The sequence below is a fragment of the Sphaerodactylus townsendi genome, linkage group LG03, assembly GCF_021028975.2.
Source record: "Sphaerodactylus townsendi isolate TG3544 linkage group LG03, MPM_Stown_v2.3, whole genome shotgun sequence".
Taxonomy (NCBI): domain Eukaryota; kingdom Metazoa; phylum Chordata; class Lepidosauria; order Squamata; family Sphaerodactylidae; genus Sphaerodactylus; species Sphaerodactylus townsendi.
This window is the reverse complement of record NC_059427.1, coordinates 122343036-122361657: the sequence shown is the minus strand read 5'-3', so window position 1 is coordinate 122361657 and position 18622 is coordinate 122343036. Positions and strand designations below refer to the sequence as shown.

The window sequence follows — 18622 nt, the reverse complement described above, 5'->3', positions numbered from 1 at the left end:
GCGGTTGCACAGCCTTTGATAGGCTTTTAATGACTGCGGTTGTGCGCATGCGCTCTGGGAGCGTTTCTCGATTCCTCCGGTTCCTTATCACGGTGTGAGGAAAGCCTGCTTGGAGTTGGGCGAGCCGTTGCTGGACAACAAGGCTTTGGCGGTGAGGCGAGAGGTCTGGGTGCCATGAGGGATGGGGGAAAGCTGGCGGTGGGGGAGCTTCGTGGACATCCAGGGAGGCAGAGGAATAGAAGCCCCTTGGGATAAGCAATAACTTTAGGAGTGGGGCGCTTACCACAAAGCAGAAGTGTACTGCAGGACTTCTGAGTTAATCTAAGTAGAAATGCACTATAGGAAGGTGAATGAAAAATCAGGCATAGTTTAACTATAAAATGCTTGATAACGTGTCTTAAGTTAATTAATTGTTCACATCTGAGGTGGATCCCTTCTCTTGCTCAGATATATACAATAGGGTTTGCCAAGTCTGCTTTGGCCACTGGCAGGTGATGGCAAGGTTCCCAGATGCAGGTTGGGAAACTCTTGGAGATCTGGGGATGGACCTTGGGCAGCAGGGGCTTCAGTGGGGTACAGTGTCACAGAGTCCATCCTCCACAGGATCCATTTTCTCTAGGGGAACTAATCTTTGGAATCTGGAGATGAGCTGTAATTCTGGGGGGTCCCAAGTGTGCTATAATCGGGATAGCTCCATGCTATGCAAAAGGGGAAGGTACACACCAAAGTGAAAATGAAGAAAACTTGTAACAACCAGGCTACAATAATGACTTCAAAAATTAGTTCCCCCACTGGAGTAGTAATTTACTTATTAGTAACCAAAGTAATTTTATAATTTTACAAACAGTAACAAAATGTTTTGGGAAAATTGTTTACATTCTCGCATTGGAGTAATGAAAATAACTTTAAAAAATATATATATACAGATTAGAACAGCACGGCAGTATAATCTAAATACAAATATACGATGGCTTGAGAGCCAGTTTCTAGATAATTAACTGGCCTCGTTAAACTTCACGGCTGTTCTGAAAAGAAACAAAATAAAGACTTGTTACAAAGAATTACAATTTTCATGTGAAACTGATTTCCAAAACATAAAAATACTTACAAAGGCAGGTCAAGGTTTTTCAATGTACAATAATGGTTATAATCTACAAAAAAATGAGTAAATAGTTGTAATTACAGCGTTCAACCAGTAACAATTTGATTATTTCTTTAAAAAGGAGAGAAAATACCAAAATACCAGGGAGGACAGCCCTCTGCAATTAGTTTATTCTTATGCCTCTCGAAATGTCCTTGACCACAAGACAGAAGCAACTTAATTTATAGAGAAAGTCACATTTGCCACATTTAAAGTGACCCCGCACAGAACACACAGTTTTCATTTGTTTGTTGAAATCTGAGCTAATAAGAATATCATTCAAATTTTCAGTCCTCCTAAAAGTAATTGGCAAATGTGGCAAATGTGCTGTATGTCTGTTGGCAATGGAAAGGAAAAAAATTGATTTCTCTCATGTTAGTTATGTTAAAAATTTGGAAAGTTTCTCAAATTGTAATTCAAAAAATGTTGTGTATTTCATTATGTGTCCCTGTAAGAAATACTACATTGGAAAGACCAGCAGAATTTTGAAGTCTCAGATTTTTGAGCATGTTTCATGCATCAGAAATGCTATCAAGGATGCCCCATTAGTAGACCATTTTGTGAATATGAACCATCAATGGAACTCATTACATTTTGGAGTCTTGGCTTCTGTTCCAGATAACACTGAGGATATTGACAATAAACTACGATGGCTTGAGAGCTTTTTTATTTTCAGATTGGATACTATGCAGCCTGCTGGACTTAATTCAAACATTGATTTCAGACCTTTCCTGTGATTCCTTAATTAACTGCACCTGTCTCCCTTGACTTTCTCTATAAATTAGGTTGCTTCTGTCTTGTGGTCAAGGACATTTCGAGAGGCATGAGAATAATATAATATAATAATCTGGTGTAGTGGATAGAGTGGTGGACTAGAACCTTGGGCCATGTGGGTTTGAATGTGGGTCTGAATCCCCACTTCTGCCATGGAAGCTTGCTGGGTGATCTGTCAAAACTCTCAGTCTGGCATAGCTCAGGGCTGTAATTGTGAGAAACTGGAGATGGGGACAATGATGCATTATAGCTGTTTTTTGCTGGGGAGAAAAGCAGGATGTAAATAAATGCATGGATAGGCATAATCATAACTTTTTGACATTATAAACATAACTTTATGACATTTAGTTGCTAAAATACTTATTGTATGTTTCAGGATAAATATTGGCTCATGGAGGAACATTATTTTGCTCGGTAACCACCAACCCTTGCTTCTGGAAAGTTCTGAACACTTACAGCCTGTTTCTTGTGTATGTTTACTTGGAAGTAAGTCCTACTTTGTTCAGTGGCATTTCTGAATAAGTACATAGTAGTGCTGCTTTTGCTTTCAAGTGTGTGATCTTTTAATTTTATTTTGTGCCCTGGCATGTGTGTGTGGAACTAAAAGTGTTACTTGTAATATGCTGTGTTTGTTGAATTGTTCTTCAAACTTGTAATTTTGGTTCATTCTGGTTCATTGCCTGTATTATACTGTGTGTTCAGTGAGGTGTTCTCTAACTTTGTTGGTTGTGAGTTTTCGATTATCTTTACAATGCCATGTTAAATGAAGTTCCAACCTTCTAAGGCCAGTGGTTTTAATGGGCTTAAAAGGGGGGTAACTCTGTTTAGGATTGTACTGTTACTGGATTGTTTTTGCTTTATGTGACTGTCAGCAAGGAAAGTGACACATAAATTGCATAATATCTGTACAGAGGGAGGCAAGCAAAGTTGGCATATGAAAAGTTTGTATTCTGCATGTCTAAAGATTATTATCTTGGCTTATATAAAGGCAATATTAGTTCAAGTCCATACATTTTAACTATGCTGTCAACTTTCTTACTTCATTTATACTCCATTTTTCTCGTCCATGGTGACCCAAAGTGGCTTGCATCATTCTAGTCTCCTCCATTTTATTCTCACAATAGTCCTGTGAGGTAGGTTAGACAAAAGGTCACCCATCAGACTTCCATGGCAGAGTGGGAATTTGAACCTGGGACTCTCAAATCCTAGTCTGACACACTAACCACTGCATTCTCACACTTGAGAATGTGAATTTTATTTAAATAAAATATTTTATTAAACTGTTTCAAGCATGTTGCACTTTCATTGCTTAGATCTTGCATTTCTGGAATGATGGAGAATATTAGTATTTTTGGCATTTTTACATGCATTTATTTATGACTATGTTCTCTTTAAAGGAGCTGTGACCTTTAGTTAGTGGTGGGATTCAAATAATTTAACAACTGGTTGTTTACAAGCACCATTTTAACAACCTGTTCTGCTGAAGTGGTGCAAACCTGCTGAAACCCACCACTGCCTTTAGTGGGAATTAGATAAGTTGTCATATGAGTGAACATTTTTAGGTTGAAATGCAAATACTAGCTGAGATCAAAGTCTCTCTTTACTTTTCATCCCAAGGGAGGCTGATGCAACGTTATACTGCTGCACTTGCTCTATTTCAACAATAGACACATGTGATATTTTTTTCCAGGATAACTGTGGCAGTAAAAAAGCGGTTGACTTTGAGGTCCTTTTCAACATGCCTGGGGGCATTACTGATACAGGAGAGCTCTATTCACCTTATGTGAGTATTTAACATGGAAACCATCAGTTGCCATAGGAACACATTTAACTTTTTTTTACCAGAAATGCTTTTTATGCAGAATGGTTCCATTACTATATTGCCAGAAAACAAAAGAACTGATGTAAAATTGAATTGAAATAGGACATTAGAGCATTTTTATCTGTGCTTTTGTGATTTTTCTGAATCACGCAGTTGATAATTTTTGAATTATGTTCAGATAAATCTAAAATTGATGTGTGCGCATTTTTCATGCATCCCCTTTGAGTTTACGTTTCTTATATGCCCTTAAAGGGGATGGGGGAACCCACCAGAATCAACATGGTATGATGCTGGTTCTGTAAGTGAAAGTGCGTACTTTCATTAAAACTGCTTTGGTGAGCAATGTGTTTTCCAAATATAATACATTATGTTTGTTATTATTAAACAGTTGGAATGAGAAGCCCAAAAAATGTGAGACTAGGTGAATGGGAAATTTCATCAGTAAATAGGGATGCTAAAGAGATGTTAGAAGATCATAGAATAGAATCATACAGATGGAAGAGACCCCAAGGGCCATCAAGTCCAACTCCCTGCAATTCAGGAACACACAATCAAAGCACTCCTGATAGATGCTAGTGACATTCCAAAAGCAGTGTTCAAAGTAACATCATAATGCTACAAGAAATGGTCAGAAGAAATATGAAGCAGGTCTTATCCATTGCTTGGGTGGGATGCTCCTTAGGACCCATGCATGTTTATGCTGAGCCATTCAGGGAAGTTGGGGTATAAGTATGTTAAATAACTGATTATACTTTTTATATATTCATAAGTCTTGGGGATATGACATATTATCTGATGATCTAAGGTGAGGCCTGCCAACAATGGATTTTATCTGTGTGGAACCACAAACACAGAGATTAGCAGACTTCAGACAGTGTATCTTTCAGACAGAAGTATCTTTCTGCAAATATGATTGTTGTTCAGTGTATAACCCAAGGAATACTTTTTAATTACTTTACCACAAAGACTTCTGCAAGAACAGCTATAAAAATCTCTCTTTAGCAAACAGTGTCTCCAATTAAAGCATGATTTAAGCTCTTGTGAGCAAAACAAATTCCAAGATAAACATTATAAATACTTTTCTGATGCCCAAGCTAGGAACTTGTGACTTGGTCAAACTTAAGACAACAAGACCATGAGATCACAAGCCTTCAGGATTAAATCTTTTATGGCTCCATGACAAAAGGCTATAAATCTTAGGTGATACTCCTACATGTCGCTGTTCATTCTGACTGCAGTAATCAGTGATGAGGGTTTTTTAAAGGGCTGTTTAACCCAGTACGAAAAGGGGATGTGCACAGACATGCCCAAGATTCCTGGATCTGTGTTTACTCAAGGTTTTCCCCCCAGTGTTATGTGTCCCTTTTTTAATGCTAGTTTGAAATTCTAAGCTTACCTGAATGGATTTTGTCTCTTTTCCTTAACACCATAAGAAAAGTCAAGTTGGATCAGACCAAGGCCCATCAAGTCCATCAGTCTGTTCACACAGTGGCCAACCAGGTGCTTCAGGGAAGCCACAAGCGTTATGCTGCCTGTATTCCAGAGGATATAATATAATTGGCATGCACCTCTCATACTGGAGAGAATAGGTCTGCTTCATGACCAGTATCTGATTTGGTTAGTAGCCATGGATAGCCCTATCCTCCATGAACATGCCTACTCCTAAAACCTTCCTAATTGGCAGCCATCACCCCATCTTGAGATGGGGAGTTTCACAATTTAACTATATGCATTGTGTGACAAAATACTTCCTTTTTGTCTGCTTTGAATCTCTCATGCAAAGGCGTGGGGGGGGGGGAATGGCACCCAGGGCAAAATAACGCCCAGCTCCTCCCCCCCCCCCACTTACTTTAGTTCGGTCGGCTGCAAAGAGCAGTGGGATGAAAAAGCTGCTGTGAGGGAACTAAGGTAAGGGGTGTGTGGAATGGGGACATACTCACCCCACTTACCTTAGTTCAGTCAGCTGCAAAGAGCAGAAGATCCATTAACATATCAGAAGGCGAAGACAGGTCCTCCCAGAGTGTTTTGGGGTGGAAGGGGCATGGGTAGATGGGGATGCGGGGCCTGACCTGGCAGCAGCTTCTACCAGGCCTCACGAGGCAGGGCTACAGGGGGAGGGTTTTCCCACCCCCCACGTGACTCCAATGCCGCACTCCCAAGGCGCAGCACCCTCCCCTGTCCTGTGGCAGCTACGCGACTGCTCTCATGCTTCAGCAGATGACTTTGCAGTGTAGTGTTATGAGAGAGGGAGAAGAGCTTCTCCTTGTCCACTCTCCGTGCCTTCCGTGCCATAATTTTATAGACCTCTTTTAGGTTTCCTCTTGCTTGCCTTTTTTCTAAGCTAAGCAACCCTGAACATTTTAACTGCTCATAGAGCAGTTGGTCTAGTTCCCTGATCATTTCAGTTGCTCTTTTCTGTACCTTCTCAAGTTTTGCAGTATCTTTTTTTGGGTGTGGTGACAGAGCTGCACACAGTATTCCAAACGTGGTCTCACCATAGGTTGTGTCAGGGCAGTATGATGGCAGCACTTTTATTCTCTATTCCTTGTTTAATTAAGGCCAGCATGAACTTTGCCTTTTTCATACTAGGCACACACTGGGTCGACATTTTCAAGCTATCCACTACCACCCCAAGGCCCCTCTCTTGGTCGGTAGCTGCCAGTGCAGACCCCATCAGGGAAGTTGGGATTTTTTGCCTCAATATACATCACTTTATTGGGATTTTATTGGGAAGTTGGGATTTTTTGCCTCAATATACATCACTTTATACCTGCTCACATTCAATTTCATTGGCAATTTTAATGCCCATTCTTCCAGTTTGGAGAGTTCCTTTAGGAGCTCTTAATCTGTTTTTGTTTTAATCACCCTAAATAATTTGGTGTCATCTGCAAACTTGGCCCCTTTGCTTTTCATCCTCAGCTCCAAATCATTGATGGACAGGTTGAAAATCACCTGTCCCAACACAAATCCCTGAAAGACCTGGCTGCTTGCAACCCTCCATTGATTCCTGCTCTATGCTTCCTGTGTTTTGGCCAGCTCCTGCAGTTTAAACCCTGTGCTGGTTCACCACTTTCAGTTGCAAAGACTATAGATTAAAAAATCAGGACTGTTATCTTTTTTATGAATAAAAACTAAAGAAAAAAGCTTGGTTTTGGAACCCACATTTTTTTTCTCAAAGTTCAGAACTGAAAGAGCTGAACCTATAGCTTTTCAAGCCCACTTCTGTGTCCTTTCCTCTAATATATAGCCCATAACTCCTGTTTGCCAAATTTGTTTTCTGGAGTGGTGATTTTCTGGTTGCAAGTGAAGTTTGGAAAGACATAAATCAAGTGATGGGTGCTTAGTCCATGTAAAATTGATCTCAGTCTTCAGGGAAAAATATAGACCTCCAAGATATCAAATTACCAACTACCTTGAAAACTGAGAATTATAGGATTGCAGTCTTCAGGCTGCTGAGGTCTAAGAAACTGTACGTGTCTCATTTTTGGAGCCAAAAAATGCATCTCTAGTTGCTGTGTGTATGCTGTAAATCATTCTTCCATGATACCATTTTCTTTAATCAATCAAAGGTAAGCCTCCAAGGTTTCTGTCCAAAGTTTTTCTCTACAGAACTAATTCAGTTGTGGCCAATAGGTGGGAATGATACTTCTGCCTGGTTAGTTTAAACAAACAGTTCCCAGGCCCTGCAAACTGAGCACATTTGTGTGTCAGCCTCTGGGAGATGAGTTAATTAGCGTTCTGATGCCAAGGAGGACAGGAAGAACTTGTTCTTTCAAGGAAAAATATGTGAAAAAGGCTCCTGAATGTCATTCTTTGTATCATAAGACTTCTGCCAAAATTTCATGGTTAATGGGGTGTATATATTCTCTTTTCTTGATTAATAATAAGAAGGGAAAGAGTTTGCAAGTCATTTTGAGACTCCTTTCAGGAGAGAAAAGTGGGGTAAAAATCCAAACTCCTTCTCTTTCATATTTACAAGCTAAGATTTTTTGTTCAACACTAAAATTAGTAGTTTTAAAATCTTGTCTCAACCTCAGTAAACTTGTTTATCACCCCTTGTTCTCTATAATGTCAGGAAAGGTAAGCGAGACTGGGATTTTATTTTATCCCACAAGGAAAATTTTTGCTTTTTAAAGTAGATATAATTGTGGATGTCTTAATTAGAGTTGCTTAATTCCCTACAGTTTAAGAAAATCATTTTGTGTCCGTTATTCTTGACAATAGAGTTTAAGAAGTATCAGAGATAAGCAACTATCAGAAAAAAAGTGATAATCTATGAAACCAAACATCAACCTAATCAACCCAATCCTCAGCTTGCCCTCCTCTCCCCTTTCCCAAAGTTCCAGATAGATACTGGAAGTAAAAGACCAGAGAACAGTATGCTCTAAATCAGTTTGTTATAGACATTACACTCAGTGAGTTCTAGATAAATCAAGCTTGAACTGTCCCTAGAAGCTAAAATGACCAAACTGATGCTGCCATGCCCTCATTATGAGAAGACAAGACTCACTAGAAAGACAATAATGCTAGGAAAAGTTGAAGGCAGCAGGAAAAGAGGAAGATCCAGCCTGAGATGGATTGCTTGTATAAAGGAAGTTCTCAGTTTGCAAGATCTGAGGCCAGGCTGTTAAGGATAAGACATTTTAGAGGACACGGATTCACTGGGTCACCATGAGTCAGAAGTGATTTGATGCGCTTAACGCACACACACAGTTTTATATCTAACATACACAACCAATTAATTATAGACTTTGAATCCAAAAATGTGAGTAAAAATTAACTCGGGTACCTGGATTAATAACTACAAATCTTGAAAACTTAAACATTAAATTTAATAAATTTAAAATGTCATTGTAAAAGATTTCACTGATTGGAGTACAGTGAAGTTCTCTTGGTTTAATAAGATTCACTTTATATCAAGATGGTTATAACGCCCAAACTATTGTGTCTCTTGCACAATTTGCCACTTGCCTCATCCTCCAGGTATAGCACAGAATGGCAGGCAATTTTCTTTGGAGCCAAAAGAATGTCAGGTTTCCTTTTCATACGGTTAGATACCTGCCCTGAATAGGGAGAATTGGGAATTCGAACCGTTATCTTTATTATTCATTATCTCAATGTAGAAATATCTTTCAATATATTTCATGAAACTGATAAGCACAGAGCAAAGCTCGCTCTGCCAGGTTAAAATAAATCAGCTCCATAAGATTTCTCAGTTCCAAAGTTTTATTATTTTTCAGAACTGTAGTTCTGGGAGATCTCTCTCGTGTGACGTTCAGGGAGGAGTCTCCAAGCTCTATTGTTTGCAAACATTACTTATACCTTTCTGAGCGTACACACCCTGTTTCTTTACTCATTGGCTAGGCTGTGAAGACGTGTAAATTGCCTGTCATGCTCTTAATCTTTCCCCCCTCCCATAGCCCACCTTTGCTTTCTATATTTGGGCATACTCTTTATGTCGCCTTGCCCCGTACCAGGATTTTGGTTGCTGTATCAGCCAAGCCTTATCAGTAGTTTCTGCATTCTTGTGTGTTTACTAGACTTTCTGAAAAGTTCAGTATTTTTTCCAGGCTAACCCCCACCCAGTTCTGTCAGCCACTATGCTTCTCACATAGGACACTTGGATCCCTATGAGCTACTTCCAATATAATTTGTGTGATTAAATATATTTCCCTTATGGCTTAATACATTTATAAGTTAATATCTCTATCAAAACTTTGGTTAAAACATGACTTAGTACAGAAGAACTGAATTGCACGCAGGTCACTTTACAAGAAATTACCCAGTGCAGCATAAGCATTGTCCCAAAGCAATGCAAAATGATCCTTTTTACTACTTGTGAACTTGCAAGCTTTCCCTGTTCCCAGGAGGTTGGAAAACCCCATAGCTGTCCCACGTTTTCACTTGATGCTCCTGCCCCTTCCCCTCCAACTGGATGAGCCAAGAACAGACAGGTTAGCAGCTGCTGCCACCAGCATCTCAGACTATTTCCTGCTAAACAAAATTGCACATCTTGTACTCTTCACTTTTATTGCTGTTTAGAGGCTCCGCCTAGTTGCTTCATCTCCTGCTTCGCTATTACACGCTGGCATAGGGATGATCTGGTGCAACTTCACAGATTCACGCTCGTGGAAGCAAGTGACTAAAAAATCTCGAGTAGGCACATCGGAAAAAACTCTGGCTCTGTGTTCAGAAGATCTTCTTGTTTTAGCTTTAAATGTATCTAATGAGAGAGCTGCATAAATTCAATAAAGGGTTTCCGATTGTAAGGTATGGTTAGTTGCTAATACAACTGGTGAGGTTTGGAAATTATCATGACATTGGGTTTGCTCTTTAGCCTCTGTTTTGGGCAGCAGGAGATAATTTTCTGATTTGCAGTTTGCCTGAGCTAAAGGCACAGAACAGATGATCTGTTAATGTTGGAAAGGATTAGTATACCTACATTTCCGCAAACACTGGCATATAGTCCATTACAGCACAGTCAATATAACTGTAGGGTTGCACAAACACTTTTCTGTAGGTATGAGCAAGTTTCTTCACAGAGGCAAAGACTACATTTGCATTACTGGTAAAGTAGTTGTTGAATGAATGTTGTCATCCAGCCGCAGTTTAGGTTAGCCTGTCCAAAATTAAACAAATGAAACCAGAGGATTAGATTTGGGGGAGGATTCTCGATAAGCAACATAGTTACATAAAATTCAGGAAGGGGAAGTAATGAGGTAGAAAGAGAAATGATAGCAAAATAGATCAGGTATCTGCAACCTTTTTCATTTGGAATTCTGACGCAGGGTGGTGGGCGCAGCCACAAAAAGGCTGCTGCAGGAAGTGGGACCGTGACAGCTGCAGAAAATGGCTGCCGCAGTTTACCTTTAGACACACAGAGAAGATCCTTGTGTTGTGGTGGCAGCTGCTGCCAAAGAAACATTTTCAAAACAGCCATTCAGAAACCCAGGTAGGCAAAAGCCCCACCGGCCTCCTCCCACTTTCCAAAACACTTGGTTGGTGCCAGGAAAGGTTTGGGCAGGTGCCATACTGCCCAGTGGAACCATGTTGGAGACCCCTGGAATAGAGAAACAGTGTGGTCACTTTGGGATTAAATGTAGGAAGATAATGACATTGAATTTCAAAAGTTTACTTGGTTTCTGATTGAAGTGTCTCCCATACAGTTGTTTATCAATATTTAAAAAGTAATTTTGTTCCATTTGCTGTTGGAATATTTAAAAGGGTCCCAATACCTGGCATGTTTTGATTAATGAAAGTTGCATAGTTCTAATACATAGAACTCTTATTTTTTACCATAATCTCTACTAGGGTTTTCTAAAGTGTTGCATATTTGGAAAGTGTGTTTTTCCTTAGAAGTGTATTTGATTTTTAAAATATCACTTACAGACCCTACAGAAAATAAAGAAGCCACCTTATTTAATAGATCAGTTAATGGCAATTATGTTTCAATCAAAGTGTGTCCACTAAAGCACTAAATGAGAATATGCATGCATCTGGTAGGGGCAGAAGAAAATGGTACAGATCTGAGTTTCTTCTGCTTCTCCCTTTGTGTACAGGCATTACCTTCATAATCTCCTGTTTAGCAATAACCTTGTTTTGCTTTGATATCTGAGTCAGGCAGACTGTGGTTACATTAGATCATTCTCACCTTCCAAACTGTATTCACAATTCAGTCCTATGCATCATTATTCCCACATGAACCCACTGATTTCATTGAGTTTAGAATGGACATGCAGAAACCTATTTCGAATCATTCATACAAAGTTATTTCAATATATATGTGTGTGTGTGTATATATTTGTCTTACAAAATCATCATGTAATCTAGCATCTTTAAATGAATCTCTAGCAAGTACAGTACAAAACTTCATAGATGTTTTACTTCATTGAAACATTTAATATATAATTAAGATCCATCAAATGTATTTGCATATATTTCCAACATTTTTATAGTGAAAGACATGCCAGATTTCTTTCCCATTATTTCTTATATCTCTTATTTGTTTCTTCCATGTTCATAAAACTTATGTACCTCTTAGACTGCAGGGTCTTATAAGGCTTTATGGTCACTTTATTGTTCAGATTTAGTCAGACCTGGTCTACACAGTGCAAGTCTTACATTCCAAGTGGTCACATGTTTGGCCAGAGTACTTGCCATAAGTGTTGATCATTGTGTGGTGTAAAGGATTTTTTAAAAAAACCTCTCCACCATGATGCGTTTCCCCTTCTTCCATCTCTCTGGTGTTATTGCAAGCTTACTAAAGACGGCTATGGAAGCTCATACTTTGAAAGGAGAACCGTAGACATGTAGACTGCTAGATAGTAATTAAGGTTGCCAGTTCCAACTTGGAAAAGTTCTGGAGATTTGCACCGAAAGTTTGGGAAGGAAAGAGAACGTAGCACAGAAATGATGTTGTATTATGAGACATCATGTGCAGGCCAAAGGTCAGGTCCTCCCCTTCCTGTGAGGTCAATTCCACCAAGTTTTAATTTCCAACATTCCAGTCTCCTCCCATTTTCCGTCCCACCATAATCACTTGAAGCTTTCCATGTACATAGGTTCGCTGCATCATACTTATGCTTCCATCTTAAATACCTGTGATGGTGTAACCAGCTACTGTCTAGTAATATTCCACTGAACCCAAGAAAAATTCTCAAAATCCTCTCCAATTTTTTCTTCAGTGTTAAGATGAAAAATGCACTCTGAAAGCCCCATAGGAGGATGCCAACCAACAGTGGCCCAATCTTTCTCTAAATCTCCATCTGGCCTCTGGACTGTAGTGTTTTGCAAGTGAAAACCAATTTCTCCAAGTCTCTGGCGTACTGTGTAGGAGAGGTCCAGGGGCATTTACCCTGTGTAGTCAAGATTTTCTGCTTTTCTCAGGACTCTAGTATCCTATGCCCTCCAAAGCTTCCATTTCTTCCAGGAGAACAGACCTCTGTAGTGAGGAGTTTGGTTGTAATTCTGGGAAAACTCCAGACACCATGTTGAGGTCGGTAGCCCTGAATGTAATTTATGAATGAACAAATATGTCACATGACAACATTGCTGTATAAACTAGATTAGAATCCCAAGTCCTAAAGCCTTTAACTGGTGAATTGTGGAGATTAAATTCGACAACTGCAGATATTGAGCTATAGATGATAGTTTGTTGTCTCTTCTGATTAAATGTACCGGTAACCCTATCCACCTTTATGATATTAACAAGATAAGCTCCATTTTCTATGAAGGATTCTTTTAAAATCTTCCTGCCATAAATCTCTGAGCTTTTTGTCCCCATAGATAACATTAGACACTCTTTCCAGAAAATAGATAAAATTTGGCATAGGCTTCCCTTTGCAGCTAGACTGATTTTGGCTGCCTAAGAGAAAGATGGCAGTCACAGTGTAATGGTGTTGCAAGCAAACTCTGTATAGGGGTCGGGGAAGATTTCTTGGCACTTTGTATTTTACAGCATCTGATATCACCAAGTTCTAAGACTCATGATCTCTTTTTACAGGTTGGCCTGATTTATATGTTCAATCTCATAGTTGGGACAGGAGCTCTAACAATGCCAAAGGCTTTTGCTACTGCTGGTTGGCTTGTGAGCCTCATCCTGATAATGTTTCTGGGGTTTATGAGGTAAGAGTGCCTCTCTTCCTGTTTGTACTTGTCTGTGTTAGTGAAATCATGGCTTCTGTTTAGATAGGCTTTCTGTCATCTTATTATTATGATTTCAGCAAGAATGTTGTATGGGACCGTGGTGTTTTCCCTTGTATAGGTTAACTTGTATTCTCTGCCTTTATAGAAACATGAATGAATGAATTTCTGAAATCGTTAGCTATTCCTCTTTTTTTGTCAGCTTTGGTGAGGCTCTTGTCTGTTGTATTCCAGAGGTTCCAGTCTTTCTTCTATGTTTGGTTTAGCGGTCTCCTCCATATTAGGACTGCTTCCCTGCCTGCTACTAGGCGTTTTGCTTACTAATCCAAATAAATAAATTGTCCACCTTTTTAACTGAGATACAGAGGAAGTTAATACAATTAAATATCCAATAAATGATACAATAGGATTTGGTTGCAAAAATCTTGAACAGAGCTGAAAAAAACCCACAAGTGTTAATATGAAGCATTAAACAATGCAGAATTTACATAGTAGAATTCTGCTTCGGCAACAGACAATACAAACTATGCACATTTATATTAGCCCAGTCTGCTCTAACCCTTTGTCCAAGATGCTTTCTGTGCCATTTTATTACAGTGCCTGTTTAAAAAAAGCCTCTTGAGTAATTCAGTTTTGCATAGTTTGCAGAAAGCTTAGGAGAGTGGGAAATTGAACAGGGAGTCCATTACATAAGGTGGGGGCCACAGCAGGGAGTGCACAAATATGGGCACTTTTTGATTTTGCCCCTTTGCAGGATGGTATCTGCAGAGGGCTATGCTCTGATTGGTGAAGCTGCTGTGAGGGACTAACTCATGAAATAACCCCATAACGGATGTCTCTTGCCTCTGAATGAAACTGAAATGCTACTGGAACACCACTCCTGTTGCGGTCGGGCCTATGATGCTTTGCACATCAGATTTCTTTTTAAATCTGGCAGTTGAAACTTTCGGTCCCGGATCTTCCGTTTTGTTCTATGTGAACAGCGAAGCGGGGGGAAGAAGTGCACAAACTCCCATCCTGACATCTCGTAATGTATACTTTTTGCGGCGGAGGGGTGACAGCCAAACAACCTTGGATTTTAAGCATATACAAAAGATTCATCCATCTGGGTGGAATGATTCAGACTGTATGTTAAGTGGCGAGATCTTGAACCACAGCTACGGGCAAAATCTTTATAAGAAAAAAAAATCAGACTGCTGCTAAAAATAGCATTAAGTTGAACTGTGACCTCCCCACCACCACTGGAGAATCAGTCAGGATGCCCTCCTCTTCCAAGTGAGCAAATGGCACGTTCACATTAACTTCTCTCCCTCTTTATAAGAGGGAGACAGCTTCATTCCCCGTGTTGAGTTATTCATTGTCTCCTCCTTATATTGTGGTAAACATTCCCAGTAACTTAATTTCTTTCTGAAGAGCAGAGTTTGGGGCTTTTGCTTGGGCTCTGCATAAAAAGGACCCTTGGGGCAGGATTTTTCCAGTTTCCCTTTCTGTGTCTTTTTGCTTGTTGAATTCCCTTTTTTATGTTTTCTCTCCAAATTGGATTTTTAAAAGTAATTATCTTCTCTCCTTTGCACTTGCTTTATCCTTTAATCACTTATTCCTTCCTCAATCAAAGCAATCTTTGAAAGACAAAGCCACGGAAGGGCCCATTTCTTTCCGCCAGAGAGAAGCTGCTAGCTCTCCTTCTGTTGCCGTATTGAAGAGAGTCTTTGCTCTTCACTAAAGGCCAGTCACCAGGGCTCTTCAGACATGCCAGCCTTAGAATCCAATGATCCAGGGTTGCTCTAGAACAGTGGTGGCAAACCTATGGCATGGGTGCCAGAGGTGGCACTCAGAGCCCTCTCTGTGGGCACACGCTGTGTGCCCTCCCCCCCACATCTAGGCTCTCTGTGTGCCCTCCCCCCCACATCTAGGCTGGCCTGGGCTGCTGGGCTCAATTATTAGCATTAAACCTAAGACCAAGTTTTGGGGAAGCAGTGTAGGTAACCCTGTCAAGCACTGTTAAACCCCACTGATTTTCATGCAAAAAACAAAAGCACAATCCTTTACCTGGGAGTAAGCTCGGTTGCTGGCAATGGGGCTTGCTTCTGAGTAAACCCTCCTAGGGTCATGATTCACCCATTGGAAGAGATGCATGGTTGCTTCAAAGCAAAGCCACCAACTACCACCAAGCTTACTCCTGAGTAACGGACCCCTTGGAGCCAACTGTTTTTTCTAAACTAAAACCTCAGTATTCAGGTTAAATTGCCGTGTCGGCACTATGCAATAAATAAGTGGGTTTTGGGTTGCAATTTGGACACTCGGTCTCAAAAAGGTTCGCCATCACTGCTCTAGAGGTTCACGCCTGTGGCCAATTAGCAGATTAATGGTGGAGCCTGGAAACTGATGCATTGTTATATTAATGCACTTCCTGTACAGCAAATGTTAATGTTTGCTCTGTGTTGGGGCAGTTCCGAGAATAGATACTAAAGGCATCATTTTTCCTTAACATCTTTTTTTAGTCTCAGTGCATTGCACCTTAATCTGCTACCCAGAATGATAGGGATCTCCAAATATAATCTCCAGATCAGGGGTCTGCAACTTGCGGCTCTCCAGATGTTCATGGACTACACTTCCCATCAGCCCCTGCCAGCATGGGATTTGTAGTTCATGAACATCTGGAGAGCCGCAGGTTGCAGACCCCTCTCTAGATGATCAGCAGTGTCCATAAATCACCCTGGTGGTTGGATTCCATGTTCAGAGTGAGATACACCTCCTGTAAATCCTCTCTTTCAGAGAACTCATGGGAACAAGGTATTCTCACCAATCAGGTTGGAGAGAGAAGCTTTATCTTCCCTCTGAGTTCTCTGGCATTCTCAGAAAATTTGCATGCCTTCATTGAAAGGGTCAATGCACAGGAGACACTGAGAAACAGCAGGAATCTTTTCCCCTTGCTTCTGACCCATCTCCTTCTCTGAATTCTGTCAGTGTTTCAGAGAAGTAATTGATCATCACAAATAATGGGGGGGGGGGTATCAAGGCAACCAATATCTGTGGACCCTGCTGATGAATATAGTCGCTATTTTAACTTGTTTGAGCTATTGTATGTATTTAATTTCTCATCCCAAGCTACATAACTTTCAATGGAAAATAGTGATTCTCTCTTCTAGTACACTTTCTACGTGGGCCCTATTTGTGAGAGTTAATCTTATAAATTGCTTTACATCTGTAGAAAAGAAAAAGCTCTATAAAGGTGCATGTTCTTTTGAATGGGAGGCATAAATCATTACAATAGCAGTGACTGAATTGCTTTCGAGAGTCTTTAAGAAAGAAATGGTTTCAGAACTTCGAAGCCCGCTTATGGCATTCCATACCTTCTGCTTTGATTCTCTTCCAATTAATTTCTTCCTGCTTCTGGGATGCGTGCAGATAGGCTGCTTTATGTTTCATATCAGCCTTGAAATGTGTTACCCTCTGGTTGTTTGTGGTTTGAGAATTATTACCCTGATACTTCCATTCCTCTGTTTTGCACTTCTGGTTGCCTAATACCCTCTGGAGAATGTCAAATGCAGTAAGAGGACACCAGGGAAATCATTACCCAGGCCTCTGGAAGGAGCTGCCATTCTCTAATCCTAGCAAAACTAATTTCTCATTCAAACATGATAAATGAGTTTAGTAGGCGAAACAGAAAGAAGCCATTTTTGAGGTTTAAATAAGATTGATTTTTTTAAGTTCTGGTAAAAATGAGAGAAAGAATCCTTTAACTGGGATAATGACAATTCATCTGTAAGGTCAGCATAGCAGATTGTGATGGGGAGTGGAGACCTCTGAAGGGGTCAGCTATTCCTAGCCCCCTAACTGGCAGGTCTTGCTAAAAGTTTACAGTCCTTCATTTTTGAAATCTTAAAGTGGCCCATCTTTCTTAGCCTAGCACATTAGACATAAATTTTTAGTACATTTATGTATTCAAGTGATCTGGATGTGACTTTGATAATGTTCTTCAGTTGCACTTTCTGCCACGAGAATCTAGATCCCCTGCAGGCACTGAAAATGTTGTTGCTTTTTATTGTAAAATATTCTTCCTTGACATTTGATGATTAATAAAGTTTAATTGCTGTGGGGCTGGAAAGCATGATGTAGGTCAGAGTAAAATATCTGGGAAACAGGCTAATTCTGTTTCTCATGGAAATTAGTTGCAGCTTTTCTGTCAGCAGTCAAACTTCTCTATCTTGAGTAACAGACACATGCAGCACAATTCCTGTTGGAATTCTCACAGAACAGATGCCCCATAAAAATGAATGAAAATGGCATACAAGAGTAGCTCTGACCTTGGGCATCTCTCCTTCTGTTTTGCTGAAGTAGTGCAAGGGAAGTATAGTTTGGGGCAAAGGTGGGACATGGCAGCTTACTCATATTATCTTCAAGTAACTGGTAACCTTCATTTTCCCACCAGCTACATGACCACAACCTTTGTAATGGAGGCCATGGCTGCTGCAAATGCTCAACTTCGTTGGAAGAGGATGGAAAAGCACAAGGTTTGTGTGGCGACTTGACTCCAAGTCCCATTGTTCTGTCATCTCGTTTGTAACATCTACTCTGTAAAATACATGTTCATACCTCTGAAAAACCCACCTGCAACATTTGCCTCATAGGGAATGTCAGTCTTTTTTCACAGTGCTGGAACTTTTGAGCATAGTAAAAGGTGAAACGTGGGGAGGACTGGTTTCTTTTCAAACACATAAAAACTACTTTCAAACACATTAAAAAACACATACAAACTTCCTATTTCTTGTCAGAATGCCATATATTTTGGACAGTTATGCTAATTTCTTGCTGTTCTAGGAAGATGATGATGAAGATTCTTCATCGGGAGTTTCCGACAGTGATGTTCTCCTCCCAGATAGCTATGAGCGATCAGAGACGCGACCGATCCTTTCTGTTCGTAAGTATCTAGTTGCTGCTAATTCAGTTATGATATTGAAAATACTTTCCCCGCTTGCTTGAGTGCCACTCTTCGATTAGAAGAGAACAAATGAATTTATGAGGCTCTTCTGCTCTTTCTGAGACTCTTCTGCTTTAAATAGTAAGTAAGTAGATATGCATCTTGAAGATTTCCTGAGAGTTCTGCTGTTATGTTTGTGACCCAAATCTAGTTTATTAAGATGGCAAGCCAAGGAAGCTTATTTCTGTTTCCAAGGAGTCTTACCGGCACAGAAACATGTTATCGCAGCATCAGTACTCATCTTGGAACTTCTGCTGCAGTT

The 18622-nt window shown here is 40.1% G+C and overlaps 1 protein-coding gene across 2 annotated transcripts in view; it reads left to right on the top strand.

Moving 5' to 3' along the window:
* Positions 1-7: 7 nt before the first annotated feature.
* TMEM104 (transmembrane protein 104) overlaps positions 8-18622 on the top strand; it is an 83290-nt gene continuing 64675 nt past the window's right edge. For both annotated transcript variants that reach the window (XM_048491798.1, XM_048491797.1), the window contains exons 1-6: positions 8-151; positions 2292-2401; positions 3606-3698; positions 13240-13361; positions 17812-17893; positions 18201-18300. In XM_048491798.1, coding sequence (XP_048347755.1) covers positions 3654-3698; positions 13240-13361; positions 17812-17893; positions 18201-18300 — 349 coding nt within the window. In that variant the 5' untranslated portion in view covers positions 8-151; positions 2292-2401; positions 3606-3653. The remainder of the gene's footprint in view (positions 152-2291; positions 2402-3605; positions 3699-13239; positions 13362-17811; positions 17894-18200; positions 18301-18622) is intronic.